The following is a 15,148-nucleotide window of genomic DNA, read 5'->3' as shown; positions in this document are numbered from 1 at the left end:
GGAAAAACAGTTGAAAGTGGAGTAGAAAATTTTTTAGAAAAACTAAAAGAAATTAAAAAACTTTCGCACGTTTTATCAATTATATTACATTTTTAAGCCAAATTTATGGATTAGAAATTAGGAATTTGGTCCAATAAATAATTTAATTTTAATTTTAATTTTATTAATGATTTGAGAAAATCAATATGCAAACTATTTGTTTATATTATATCGCAATTTATTTGAACCATTTGTAAGCAAAAATTTTCAAGTTAAATTAATTAGAAATATTCTGCCGATGCATTTGCAATATGCTATCGAAAAACAACCAAATGTTTGTAATGTAAGGATAAAAATATGTTGGTTAGAGAATATGAAAGCAATAAATATTGATAAATAATTTATTCTTATCAAGCAATTACTTAATTAATTACTTGAAATTAAAGATATTTTGAAAATTGAATTTTTTAATCGACTACTGGAAAAAAGTTTGGAATTGAATTTTTCAATTAATTTACTGGACTAATTGCACTTTAGATTAAAATTGAAAATGTTTTTCTTTCAAGAAAAAAAAATGATAAAAGCGGATTGGGCGAAATAGACCGAATATATTGGAATGGAATGGAATGGATTGAAATGCATGATAGCTTGAATATGTATCGATTCAAGCATATCACCAAATATCTCGCAACATTTATTCAAACAAATTGTTAAACCATTTTATTCAGAAATGCATCAAACCTTTAGTAGTAATCGGAAATCGCATTTGCAAATTTTTTTTTTTTGATTAATTAAGTAATTTTTTTCTTCCCAAATTTCGAGAATCATCGGGATGGAATAACTTTGAAATGCTTTGAAATCACGCTAAATATTAATATTGTTATTCATATAGCTATAAATTAGGCCTACATCTTGGCTAGTTTCTACGAACAGTTACATAACGATGTCGAGGAATTGTAGACCAATCCGACAGACAAGAGATGAAACATTATGCTGATACAGAACACCAAATAATTCTTCTTGATGCTGAAATAACGTACCATCGTCGTATTGTCCACCCGGCAGGATCAAATCATAGATCGTTTTCTCTCTTCAATCTGGTGGAAATTGAAGAAAGAAAATTCATTCGTTCAAATTACCATATTTCTATTTTGTCATCAATGAATTTTCACTTATTTATCTGCTGCTCTCACCTTTTTCAATATCCTTCCATCATTTTAGTAAAATTTTTTCGTCTAAGCGAATATCAGCTGCTTGCAAATTCTCTAATGCTAGGGTTAGAGCAGTCTGGTATCACCACAGAGGTCTGTAGCTGGACTTTAAAGGACTAAATTTTTGGATGAAGGAAATTAGGAGACACTCGTATGTTCCCTAATGTAATGTTGGATTCACAAAAGTTTGGTTTTGACGAGATAGTATAGCAAAAGGCGATGGAAGTGTGAACTTTTTGTTGGTGAAGAATGCGCATTGAGAAATGCGTTCATGAGAGAAGTAATGAGGAGGATGATACCTTCTGACTGGATCCTGCAATTTCTGATCTCCGGCATTATTGAATGAAAATAACTGCTTCAAAAATCTTCTGGTATATTAGTGTACCGTCTTTTGCAGATAACTTTAGGGACTTGAAAGATAATGAAATTTATCCGAAAAGACTCGTTGTAAGTTTAGTGAAATTTATCCGGAAAGACTCACTAAAAGTTTAGTGAGATTTATCTGGGAGTTCTCGTTGTAAGTTTATGAAATTTATCCAGAAGAAACTCGTTGTAAGCTTATGAGATGTAGTTCGAAGTGACTTGTATCAACCGTAAAATAACTAAACGTCACAAAAAACTAACCGTAAATAACTAAACGTCATGCTGACGTTCAACTCATTTCGAATTGCCCAATACTGAAAAATAAGGTAATCCAAAGGTAAGAAAGCTTTTTTGTAATAATCATTGAAGAAGGGATGATAGAACAACGTTTGCAAGTTGGCATAGCAATTATGGGACGTTAATGGATTAACTTAGGAGACCTTAGGCCTCATATTGTATCCTGTTAATTGTCACAATGTCTGATTATCATATTCATATAAGAGCGGAACGAATACTACCATAATAGCAATAAAATATGATAAAATTAGTCCATACAAGTGACATCAGTCACCTTTCCGTCAACTTATCTAGGCATGTGTGTTATTGGGAGAGTAACCGATAGTAGCAAGGATGAAAGTAATCATTCGACTGATATCTCAACAGTTTAGTTATAAGTAAGGTAAAAATCATAGACAAAGAGAATTAAACAAAGTTATGATAACTCAATCTTATCAATCAAATATTCCACACTGGCAATCACATGATGGATCATCTTGTTTGTGATTATTCGGTAACAAAAAAAAAAAAAAAAAAAAAAAAAAAGAAAAGAAAAACAAAAATGTGTGGGTTAATATCCGAAGGAACCAAATCACAAACAAGCAAAATTTCTTACTTTATTTAGTAAGGTAAGTAATTTTGCTTGTATGACATCAATCACCTTCCTATCAACCTAGCTCGGCACGCGTGTTATTGGGAGTTGTAATCGATAGTGGCAAGGATGAAAATGACCATTCGACTGATGGTCACTTTCATTCTTGTTACTATCGGATATTTGCGCACACTTTCTTTTTTTTATACCGATGGTATCATTAATTTACATATACTATTTATGTGATATGAATAAGTGGAATGCTAAATGAAGAATAAAATGGAGAAATTAATGATAAATCCAAGGAAATGATACCTCAATTTTCAGATGCGAACATCAACCATACTATCCATGCCGACTTTATTACTTATATTCGAGAGCCATCGAATGTAACGCTTCGTATGGACGAATTTTACGTATTTTCATGCGGTTGTTTGGGATTGAACGAACAGGTGGGCTAGTTGAATGCGGAGATAGGTTTGGAAGTGACAGATAGGTGTCATTAAGTATAGCTAATCTTTCATGCAGCAATAAGGGATAGATATCTGTTTTTTTTTCTTACTTTCATTCAAATTACTAATTTTTTCAGGTAATCCCTGATTTCAAACTATGCGTTTAGCTCATTTTTGAATTGGAACTCGTATACTGCTGGTGGAATATTTAATCATCGTGATATAGTAGGGATTTTAATCGATTACGGCCAAAACATTCCAGAAACTTTTCCTTTTTTCAGAGAAAACTTTTCCTTTTTGGTTATATGGGAAACAGTGCGTTTTCTCAAATACAATTTTGGACAGTAAAATAACGATGGCAGCGACTAATTATTTCTCCACTACAGGTAAGTCATAGGAATAGGGATATTCTTTTATGTTTCGTCTTTTGTAGACTATTTTATTACTGTAAACATAGCTTAGATGGCTTTTTTAGAAAGTTCTTTAGATTTCTAACTTAACCTCACAGATTTGGCCCATCCGAAAAACCATCCACCCTATATGGATCGTCTCAATTTTTTCTCGAATTTGTAGCTTCATTTCTGACTACTACTAATACACAATACATTTTTGACTACTGATGTTGGTAAAGTATTTTTCTAGTTGAAAAAACCCTATGAAAACTAATTTTAATTGTACTAAACAGCCACTACATAACTCGCTATGTGAAATTGAATTTCCAGTAAGATTTACATAGTTTGGAGAATCTGGAACTGGTATAAATACAATCCAGTGAGAAAGATTTTTTATTTGCAGCTATTAATTTTCCCGAAATGGTTATTGAATTTAACGAAAGTGAATTTAACGAAGGTTGGTTGTGCATGTATAATATGGGATTTATTGAAAGTTTTATTTCCATTACTCAGACAGATGTAAGTCTGATGTTGATTACATTTTAGATCAAAGGCTCTACCTCTCCGTTTCATGAAAAGCAAATGATTTCACTTTCCATCAAAGTAGGGCTTTTATTTTATTATTTCCAGAAATGGAAATAGAAACTGTGGAAGTACTTCACTACGATACCTTTTTACTGTATGCACGTAGCGAAAACTTGTCGGACAGGTGAGTCTTTTAGTTTTTGGAAATGGTAAATAAGGTTCTGAATAAATGCCAAAATTCTTATTTTCAAGTACGGACAGGATATTTGAACTTGAGAATTTCAGTAAAGTTATCCTTTTGATTTCATAGAGAGGTAGGCTGCATTATTTGTTTGTCTCAGAACCATCCTCATCACATAGTTGATTTAGTCTGCATGTGCAAGGATAGAGACATTTCTATGAATGCCTTGCAAGGATAAGGACATCTCTATGAATGATTAACTATGGTGAAGTGGTTTGTTCCTCTGAAGGATTTTTGCTTACGGAAACTGGCAAATTTTAGTTTTAGTTTTGTGCGTTTGATCTCTAACCTGAGCTCATTCTTAGAATTCTTAACTGAAAGGTTGTGTTTTTTTCTTTTGTTTTTCGAATAATTTTTGGTCGAAGTAGAAACTTTTCCAGGGCAGTTGCAATCCGTGATTTGTCGAAATTGTCACGGATGTTGAACATCGAAAAAGAGCAACGGCGAATTGAAGTTGTCTTTAGTCTGATTGAAAATGTGTTTGCTAAAGAAACAGGTACTTTTGCAGTGATAAGAAAATAGCCAAATTTTTTACATTGTTATCTTAAAATAATTCTCCGGAAATACTCGAGAGATTGGAGTTCGCCGAATCCACCGCTTTTATATTATTAAGAAACACTTCAAACTTGCTATTTTTAAACTGAGTTATGCGATGCAAAACATCGAAGTCGATGAGGTTGCACTCGGTTACAACAGTATATATATTTGGTCTTCTTGTTAAAGGGATTAACAGCTTGTCCCAGTTACCGAAATTAACTAACTTGTATGTTGACATTGTGTTGACTAAACTCAGTTTACAGTAAATAACACCGCCTAAATAAGGAGAAGCTCATTTTTTATTAAGAACTCAGATGAGGTGAAAAGTTCATTTGAATTTGAACGAATTCAAGGTTTGGGATTGTTATTGACTGTTAACAGGGATATGGGACAGTCGGTGTGTTCTTGTTTCAGAATTAAATCAGTTTTATCGCATTTAGAATGGAAGGGTAGATGAAAATTTGTATGGACGAGTTTTTTAAGATATATGTATATATAGTTGAAGTGAATCTTTTATATTTATTAAACTAATTTCCTTTTGAATTGCAGATAGTAAATTATGTTGTATGTTAGTGGAGCAAGTTCCATCATTGTATGTTGAATTTATGGCAGTAGAATATCTGCTGAAAAGAGTCCACGAAGTATTCCCAGCATTATTAGCGAGTGCTCTGGACCATACTGCGGATGATGTAAGTGGTTATTTTTGCAATCAAATACACTTACATTTTCTAGCTTATTTTAAGAATAATAACTAAGGGATGGTATATTCTTACGTGAAGTTCCTTTTGTCTTTTTGTCAGATGTTAGAAGAAATTTTTTGAAATCTCATTTCTTTGCTCCCTTTTTTCTTTTTCTGTTATGTTGCTCGATTATCTTTTTAAAACATCTTCCGTGGTTGATGATTGTTCCAAAACTTGCTAAATTTTTCCCGACAATACTGTAGAAGGAAGGCTGTTCTTGGGAATTGAACAGGTTTTTGTTAGCTTCGAAGAGGGGTGATTTGCAGTAACAGGTTTTTAATGTAATTCTCTTATTTTTACAGTACTATCTGCACAATACTTTTCTTTTTCCCTGAAAAGTGTGTCTATCTTTACTAAAATGATTCCAAGAACTTTTATTGTTCTCTTATTTATCTTATTTCATGGAAAAATAAAAGGAAAAAATCATAATTATTTCTTACATTTCTTACTTAATTTGAATCAGAACACCCAAACTAAATTGTCTGTTTTGTCTAATTCAGCGAAATGTTTATTTCAGTTTTAATAACTTACACTCATTTATTCGAACTAACTTTCATTTTTACGCAAATAAGACTGAATGACTATGGGGGGGTTTTGAAATTCACTTTTGGGAGCTTGAAATTTTCAATTCAATTTTGAAATTTGTGGAAACGGCTCAGATTCCCAGTAATTTAGTTACACTTGACCGAATACTTTTACTGACGTTGCTATCCGATATATTGCTGATGTCTTCACCCGTCGCTTTTGTAGAACAGTGTATATAACGAATTACTTAAGTTCTACTTGCATATCTAGTCAACTTGAAGCTTTTATTTTCCACATACTGAAATTGTTAAAAGCATTGATTTTGGAAAACTAACACAGACTTACGCTACATTGATTAATCTTGCTTTGTTGTAGTTCATCAGGATCACTAAGATTACCTAAGTTTAATAATTCGAAAGGGGTCCCCGCGGGAAAATGACAGATGCGTATTAAGAAGGAGGGAGAAACTGCTCTTCACAGCCATCTATTTTGCTTTTTTTTTCTATTTTGCTTTTTTTTTCGTTTCTTTTTTCTTCGTTGTCTTCGTATTCGTTTCACTGCAATGATTTGGATTTTTTTGTCCTTTTTGTGGGCCGTTTTTTAAGCGATCGAATTGAAATTGCTGTTCCGTTGTAAAAGCTCTTCAAGCAAAAAGCACCAACAACATCATCAGTAGGTTTCTTCTGACCTTGAAAAAAAGAAGGGAGAGAGAATCAGTCAACCACAACAGTTCCATTCCTTTTTATTAGTTTCTCTGGATGAACAAGGAGAAGCGTCCGAGGAATCAAGGACGGAGTTTCAAAAATGGTGGCACGAGGTTTTTATGATTATAATGAAGCGAAAATGAAAAATTGGTGCTGATAATATGCAGTGAGCAGTGGTTTTGCTAGATGTTATAAGAAAGGATATTCATGAGTTCGCACTTGGTCGTATATGGGGGATAGGTGCGATGGTGACATGATAGATATGAGTTCTGATTTTTTTCGATGACTTTGCACTTAAATATGCTGTCCATCATAACAAGTGTAAGGACGCCCATTGACATGAGGCCAAAAATTTCGAACTGCATCCATCTTGTCAAACGCTAATTCATTGTCGTCGTTGGCAGAAACACTAAATTAGATCCTTTTTCAAATTCTTCTGAAGTTACGAATTGAAAAATGGGAATGCTTATTTGGGAGAAAGTGCTATTCAGCAGTCAGGTATTGGAGATTTTATCTATTGCTGAATTTGTTGGAGAAGGGTATAAGATCGGGTTTTGTTGCATGAAGTTAGCAATACATCGATCGTATTTCCTATTTCATGCTAGATGTCGAGGAGGGATAGAAGAAATATTAACATCCTTTAGTTTATAAACTCATTCACTCATGGATCAGAAGCGAGCAGTGGTTAATGTCTCAATTCTTGTGATATTTCAGAATGATACCTAAAAATGTCTGAACATTCTCCGGGTAATACAACGTTTTGTGAGTAATACGGAAGAGTGATAAGAAAACGTTGCCTTACATACAATAGTTTAGAATGTTGAAATCATTGTCAAAATTTTTGGGATTTTTTTTCAGCCAAATCGATATAATGTCATACATAATATGCAGTGAAGTGTAGTAGGACAATTAGTGATAGGCGAATTAGGTTCAACGAATAAAGAAGTGTTCTAAGTTTCGGAAGCTCGTTTTAAAATGTGGTTGATCTCATAACAATATTGAGTAGTCGTCCCAAAGAGCTTCAAAAAGATTTGAATCTATTAGAAGTATTTGTCCTAAAAATATGTTCTCATTAGTAAACGAAATTAAGTTGAGAATGGGGATTGGTTTGGATTATTACGTTACACGAACAGGTTGAAGATTTCAGTTCTCTTCCAAGTACTAACGTGCAATGTCTTATTTTTCGAAATTATACACGGAATAGTCTTAAGGATTTATCAAATAGTTTGTAAATATCGGTGAATAATTAAGACGGTGAATGATTTTTACTGAAATTTGAATATGTATAAAATGGTTTCATAGTGATTTTACATTCTATTCAGCAATTCTTCTAATTTTGATTCACTTAAACAGCATGATACGTGCATCCAACTAACCATTTGTTTCATTTGTAATACATCTGTCGTTAATGATTATGATATTTCAAAAAATCAAAAAGTTTCCACTTGGTTTTTTTTTTTTTTTTTTTTTGATTTTATGCAAGCAAAAGGGATTTATGTAATGGGCGTATATGAAAAGCTACGATTATATATTTGATTTCTTTCAGAAAACTGATATTAAATCGTTATAGTTGATAAATGAGTATTATTGTTTTCCACATCTTCACATGAGTACCTGACTCTTGGTCTTTGATTCTTTGTTTCATTGGGATGTTATTTGAACTAGTCAACTTTTTCTTATTGCATAAATTGTTGATATTTTTTTCCAAATTGTTATCGTATTGTTGTGGTTGTTAATTGTTGCAGCATCTGCAATAATCAGTCGTTGAAAAGAGATAAACATTTGAAGAATGTGATGGAACATGCATTAATCTTGCTTAATGCTTTAACAAAGGGAAAGTGTGGAGAACTAATATTATAAGCAGATATAGATATTTTGGTTTTTACTCCTTTAATCGTTGTTATGTTGCTTTAATTTCTTTTTCTCTTGCTGTATTCAATTTTTAATCTGTTCGAGTGATGAATTTAGAAAGAGAATTGTAAGCGCAAATTTAAAGTAATTTACAGCTATTATCAATTTTGTGTTTTTTGGAGGTGATCTGTTATCAGTTTGAGGAAAAAAGTGGGTCAAGCATATTTGTGAGTGCATTCATTTTTAGGTACGTAAATCGGCAATTGGAGCAATTGATACTTTGGTTGAGCAACACATATTGCCGCAAGGTATGTGTTTTTTTTAACCTTGAATTTTCAAATTAAACATCTTGTAAATTGATGCCACATAAATGTTTCGTAAGTTTTTCCCTCAATAACGATTGATTGCTTCTTTGAATGATAGATTAGATATTTTATTTTATCATTTCATTGGTTGCTTGTTAACTCCTGCTTATTTATTCTGCTGGGTAATTATATTGTTCTCGTGGTTTCTGTAACAGATTATATGGCTGGAAATGCTTGGATTTCGAAATTTTTTAGTTTCCAGAGAAAAAATATATCAATACTATGTATGGATGATAGGATAATATTAAGTCATCTCACTATGCATTTTTCTAGCTGGTTTATTGAGAGATGGTTCATGGGAAACTATTTTTAATTAAGTGATCGTTGTCCTAGTGATTGAGAAGATACTAAAGTGCTTTTTTCTAGTTAATCAATTAGATAAGCAGACGGGATAAGTTGGGGAAGCTATTCTACACTAAGTGAATAGACAAAAATGCTTTATAGTAACTTGCAAGCGATTGAAAATGCATCATATTTCATCCTGCTTTCTCTTCCGTCCTACCAGAACTTGTCCTTCACTGACCTGTTCGATTTTGTTAGTTGGATAGATAAAGGTAGCAAAGACCTTTCATTTTCTTTTGAGGTAACATGTACGGTTCCAATAGTAGGAATCCGTACGTATATGTATATATATCTATATATTTTCTCTTTTGGATTTTTTTTCCTTGGTTTTAATTTTCAGAGTGCTTTTAAATCATCCTTTACCCATTTGATTGCATGAAGCAGTAGGAATAGGAGTGGTGCTTTGTGTGAGGTCCCAACATCATTATACTCACGATAAATATTGTCTTTTTGCTTCAATGGTAGTGATTTTTTTCTTGGGATTTTTTCATTTTTAATGAACAAAAAAAGATAGCATCGTATTTTTATGCATTGCTTTTTTTTGGAGAAAAAATGAAATAAATCAGAATTGAGAAGATAGGAAATGAAGAAGTGAATAAGTCACCGTTGGCACGTTTCCCGTTGTTTCTGGGAAAGAAAAAAAGTTTTTTTTTGCTGATGTGAGGTAAACAGTGTGAGGGAAGCTTAGAGAAAGGGCATTATACTTAGAGTTTTAAGAATTAAGCATCCCTTTATAATCTATGTATATATGTGCGTGTATGTGTACATATGTTTATGTATATACGCATGTGTGTGTGTGTGTGTGTACATCACTGGAGATATGCAGATGGACGATAGTTTTGTATGACGGATAGCGTTAACCTATAGTTGTGGCATTATAAAATATAGGGTAGGGTTAGGTCGTTTTTTTTTGTTGTTGAAACAAGTTTGGCTGCATCAGATTTAAATATATTCATATGTTGACATTGAAAGTTAATCTTTTATCGCAGAGGGGGAAAAACTAAGTTCTTTGAAAGTGAGAAGAGTAAGTTTGAAAGTGTGACTACGTTTTGAATTCCATTAATCATCTCAATTTTAGTGAGTGAGCCATGTCGGGAACAAAAAGAAAATGGGTATTTTGCAGGAATACAGCAAGCTTGAAGGATTACGAAGACAAAGAATTAGGGATGCAGGGTTCAAAAATGAAAAGATTAATACAGCAATGGAGAGTAGAGGGGTGACTGAGGAAATTGCGAATGGTTACAAGTACGTTGTCCGCATTCTTGACTATTTTCTGATATTAGCGATTGGGAAGATACTAAAGTGAGAGAAGGGTTAGGGTGGCTTTTAAACTGAAGTGGAAATGGGTCGAGTTCAAGTGAGAAAAAAAAAGGAGGAATGAAAGATGCTGGGAAAGCTTTTGTGGCATACCTGCTGAGAGAGGCCATGGGGGCAGTTTTCCCTCCCGATGTGATTCTCGCTATCCATCACTTCATGCTACTGACCCCGCGCAATTCTCCTAGTAGCACGTGTCGTTATACCACACTTATGTCTGTCCCTCTCTGCATCCCAGCACTGCCTTGATGGTGCTGCTGCAGCAGTGTTTTGGTATCTCTTGCTCTGAAATGTTTCCATAACTATCTTTTGCGAAATCACTGCTGTTATGCCAGCTCACACGCGACAAACCAATCGATGGAAGTATCAAGTAGAATAGACGTGAGGAAGAAGAGAGGAGAGAAAAGAAGGATGCTTGTTGAAAATAGCTGGAATTAATCCTACAACGGGAGAAGAGGATGATGAGGGGTGACAGAGTGGCAATGTATGCAATTGATGAGAATGAGAATGAAAGTGGGAAGGTCGCCATGCACTCACATTGTGGTGGCGACGTTTTTTGTTGGACGCCAGAAATTCCATTAACGTTTTTCTTTTGCTTCTTTCTGTATCTAACTAAACTCTTCATTGCTTACTCCATTCTTTTCCACTCTCTGTTTGGAATGTTATCCTTTGCAAGTTGCAACTGCTGAGCAAATGTAGACTTTTACTTTCTTCATTCCTCGTCACCTGCATCTCTTCTGAATCTGGAGGGAAGATGGGAAAAAGAATGGTACAGAGGGTGGGGATATTTGTTGAGCGATGGACTGAAGACGGAAAAGAATGTGAGCCCCGCCTCGGTGATCCTCACTCGTGAGCTCGTTATTGTGTCGCTTGGTTGCTCTCACTTGGCAGGCATAAAAACTAGCTGGGAGATGGTGGAGGAAGAGGAGGAGAACGAGAAGGAGGAGGAGGAGGGTCATGTTGCTCAGCCAACAACGAAGAAGAAAGACTGTGGTGGTGGTGATGGGGTAATTTACCCCTTCCGAAGGTCCCCGAACTTGTCGCTTTAACTGCTTTCACGAGTTGGCTGCTTCTGATGAATGCTCTGTGTGTGCAAATGCAAACGGTCGCCAGGGAGGGTGGGAGATGATTTGGCCATACACCGAAACAACTCTATTTGAATCTGCAACTTCCTCTATTTCTCCAACCTTAACTTTCAATTATTCACCTGACCTTTCTCCCTCTCAAATGCTCTCATCTCGTCGACAAAATACAGCTGTTTCCATTTGGTTTTGTCACGCTTTGACCCTTCCTTCCCGATCCTTTCACTCCATCCATTTCTGTGTTTAGGTTTCCTTCCTCTCACTTGCAATTTCAGCTTTCCAAGGGTTGACAGTAGTCTTCTCTCTATCGCATCCGTCATATCTGTCAACGCCGCAACTGCGGCAAGGTTTCCGACCTAATCTATACTCTTCCCCTACCGCCAACCTCAGTTTTCTGCCACCATCACCCAGCAGTCACCACACTCACACACACATACACACACACACGTAGCTTTCTCTTCGCTTCATTGGGGTGTAATAGGTCGTTATTTATCGGGTCACTTTTTCCTTTCATTACGTAAGTGATCACCGTATGTTACTGCCATTTCTTTTCAATTAAACTGAAACTACTGTTACCGATACTATGTTGGATTTGTCGATTGCAATTATAAGTTTGATATTGCTTGTGGCTTATCTTTTCGATGATATCGGGGTCCCTCAAATGACGTATCTTGAGGCTTTCATTCTATTGTTTCTTCACGTCAGATTCTAACTCTATTTGATTTGGCACAGTAAATTGAATTCTCATTGTGTTTGATTAAACTAATTGGTGGTGTCTGTTAATGCATCTGTTAAAGTAGGATTCACCACTACTTTTTCTTTCGGTTCGTAGAGGCAATTGTGTTTCATCTCTTTTGCAATCTTTTGCAATCTTAGATTTTGTGAGTCAGTTACATAAGTCTTGTGGGGTACAGGAAGACTATCCAGACGTTTATTATTTAGTATCAAGTCTTTCAGGAAGCTTACAAAATGTGATTTGTCCTACACTGTTTGGGCATTGCTATTGCCCATCTGATTATTCGCATTACATTACCGATGATCAACGAGTGGAATCGCTAATGGTTAGTTCCTAATTTATCACTACTCTTACACCTTACCTCCTTTACGGAGTGAAGTTTAATGGGGTGTTGTGGATTATATTGAAAGCGACGTCCAGTTTTGACTGTCACTTCCTTCAAACATTTCCTGTTCTTTAAATGCTCATTTTTTCCGATCTTGTATTTCGTTTTGTGTGCTGCGAAGTAGTGTTCATTGCTTGTATTACATATACCGAGCAGCGCTTCATCAAAGGAACGGTTCCAAAGTTGTTTCAAGCTCCCGGGTTTTGTTGATTAATATTAGGGCTTCGGTTCTTACCAGTCCATATAGTCCAGGCTATTTCTAGACCAGTCGTTCATCCACGCTGTGTTTGCCACTTTTTGGAACATTTTAGGGGAATACGGTATAGCGGTACGTTGGTCGTTTAGCCTGGTAGAACATGTTTTTTTGTAAATTTGTAAGCGATTTTGGACAACCTCCTCCCTTCCGCTGCTCGATGTTTGGTTTAGGTCGCTCATGAGATGTGTCGTGATTTCTTGTAAGTTGAATGTGGATTTTATCATTCCCTGGTCTTAGTCCCAGATGAAATGCACCGCGACGTGTCATCGTCTCTTTATGGACGTACGCGGTTTTAGACTTTTAAGCTGTTTGGAAGTTATTTGAAAAGATGTGAGATGTACGGAAACGTTAGGATCCACTTTCGATGTTAAAAAATATTTTCGTTATTCTCTGTGTTGTTGTACAAGTTCCTGAAGCACCTAATCAAATTACACTCCTGCGTGTCTAGTTTTCATGTCTTCCAATGTACTTTATGTTTGTCCACGACAGAGCAGGACTATTTTTACATCGCCTAGCGGGTTCACTGGGGCCCAATTACATTTTGTGATTCAGGGTGCGTCTGGGAAGTACTAAGGCGAAGTAGGTGGGGTCAAATTTTGGAGATTTAAATTATAAGAAGCATTCTAAGGAGTGTAGTTTGATAATGCGTATACCGGAAGAAACAATCTACATTTCTGGAGCATGCTGTGTGTCGGTGGTGAAAGACATGGGTAGTGAGACGTTAGAATTTGAAGGTCGTATCACTATTCTGTTTTTCGCCTCGTATCACGGCGACGCCCCCTTCTTACAATAATCATAATCATCCTTTCCCCACTATACTATAAATTCGTTCCGAATAATCTTGGTCGACAACTCTCAATTTCCGATGAAGTCAAATGCTGCTTAAATAATGCATATGGCCGTGGGTGATGCTCAACGTGGTCTTATTTTGCCGCAAAAAAAGCTTTTTACTAAACACTATATGGTGCTGGTGTAGTCGTGTTCGACTTCTACCGGTACCATTTGTCTTCACGGTTACTAAAAGCAGATCAGATCAGTGGAAATTCTTGGTACTTTTGTTATTGTTCTATGTGTTCCACTCGTTGTTTTGTATATATACAGTAAGCGAGGTAATTAACAGCTGAAGTCTTCCATTGTTTGGATGGCTTCGGATTAGAGAAATTATTTTTTTAGATCTTGGGATTATTTTGTGAGATTATTTTGTGATTTGCTGCCACTTCAAGTTGTTATCCAGAAGAGTTGTAGTTTCAATCCGGAGCTGTCATATGCATATGTATCAGTTTGTCAACAATAGTTTTGCAATTTGTGATAGCTACTTTGGCTGTAGCAGTTATTATGAACGGTGAAATGAACTACACTTACCCTATCATCATTGATGCCGATGCAATTTGCAGTATGTGTTTAGTGGAAAATATGTTGCTAAAATATGCAAAATTCTCCGGTATCTCGTAAGGTCATTACTTCTGGGTAATCCGAAGAAGGTAATTAATTCAGGGACGAATTGAAATTAATACTTCCCATTGTGTCGTATTTTGGTTTATAACATTCATTGTAACTTTTCACCAGTGTAAAAAGAACTGACGTGTGACGTATTGTTGGTCGTCTGAATGCGGTTTGGTCTTGAGGTAAGTGTAACGACGATAAGAAAGATTTTGACGGTAAAGAAGTGGAAAGGCCTTAGATATCTTATTGGATCAGTGTTTGTGCTGCGAATAAGACTTAGTTGAAGGAACAACTTACAAATGATAATTAATAGCAGGAGTGGCGTTACATTTTATTCTATTATGAAGGAATTTAATGCAGTTTTTTTGCTCTAATTTGTTTAACATGTATATTCTGTTTTAAAAACTATTGGTAGTTGAAAGTAGCATTAGTTGTAGAGTGGATTTTTATTGAATAGGATGACAGTACCAATGACGGATACAATGTTAACGATAATTGTATCGTGAAAGGAGTGATCATGAGGTGTGTAACATTAGTAGTATCAGTACCAACAAAGTCTAGTGTATCGGTAATAGTTACAGTTGAGTTGGCATTAATAATGAATATGATAGTAACCTTGGTGGTCACAGCGGAACGGTGGCATTCATCTCTTCTTCGCTGCTTTTTATCCCCCTACTTTTTTTCGCGTAAGGAAATCTATGTTTAGGAAAAATGACAACATGTACAGCAATATATTACGTATATATATATATATATATATATATATATATATATATATATATATATATATATATATATATATATATATATATATATATATATATATATATATATATT

The 15,148-nt window shown here is 34.9% G+C and overlaps 4 protein-coding genes across 4 annotated transcripts in view; 3 read left to right on the top strand and 1 right to left on the bottom strand.

Annotated features, from left to right (window-relative positions):
* Positions 1-912: 912 nt before the first annotated feature.
* LOAG_07366 (hypothetical protein) lies at positions 913-1,526 on the bottom strand (the record flags this gene model as incomplete). The annotated part of the gene is made up of 2 exons (XM_003142899.1): positions 913-1,069; positions 1,372-1,526. 2 exons carry the CDS (start codon positions 1,524-1,526, stop codon positions 913-915), a joined length of 312 nt encoding a protein of 103 aa, XP_003142947.1.
* Positions 1,527-3,228: 1,702 nt separating this feature from the next.
* Positions 3,229-8,987, top strand: LOAG_07365 (hypothetical protein; the record flags this gene model as incomplete). Its single annotated transcript, XM_020447405.1, has 7 exons — positions 3,229-3,259; positions 3,669-3,722; positions 3,896-3,974; positions 4,412-4,527; positions 5,118-5,257; positions 8,636-8,696; positions 8,956-8,987. 7 exons carry the CDS (start codon positions 3,229-3,231, stop codon positions 8,985-8,987), a joined length of 513 nt encoding a protein of 170 aa, XP_020302360.1.
* A 1,216-nt stretch (positions 8,988-10,203) lies between these two features.
* Positions 10,204-10,658, top strand: LOAG_07364 (hypothetical protein; the record flags this gene model as incomplete). The annotated part of the gene is made up of 2 exons (XM_003142897.1): positions 10,204-10,340; positions 10,454-10,658. The coding sequence occupies 2 exons, from the start codon at positions 10,204-10,206 to the stop codon at positions 10,656-10,658; spliced, it is 342 nt and encodes a 113-aa protein (XP_003142945.1).
* A 233-nt stretch (positions 10,659-10,891) lies between these two features.
* LOAG_18486 (phosphatase 4) overlaps positions 10,892-15,148 on the top strand; it is a gene marked incomplete at both ends in the record, with an annotated part of 17,909 nt that continues 13,652 nt past the window's right edge. Inside the window, 4 exons of the mRNA XM_020451146.1 lie at positions 10,892-10,967; positions 11,109-11,416; positions 11,739-11,838; positions 12,449-12,552. Coding sequence (XP_020305098.1) covers positions 10,892-10,967; positions 11,109-11,416; positions 11,739-11,838; positions 12,449-12,552 — 588 coding nt within the window. The remainder of the gene's footprint in view (positions 10,968-11,108; positions 11,417-11,738; positions 11,839-12,448; positions 12,553-15,148) is intronic.

This window comes from Loa loa, assembly GCF_000183805.2.
Source record: "Loa loa unplaced genomic scaffold supercont3.331, whole genome shotgun sequence".
NCBI lineage: Eukaryota > Metazoa > Nematoda > Chromadorea > Rhabditida > Onchocercidae > Loa > Loa loa.
The sequence above is the reverse complement of the archived record's forward strand: the minus strand, read 5'-3'. Positions and strand labels throughout refer to the sequence as shown.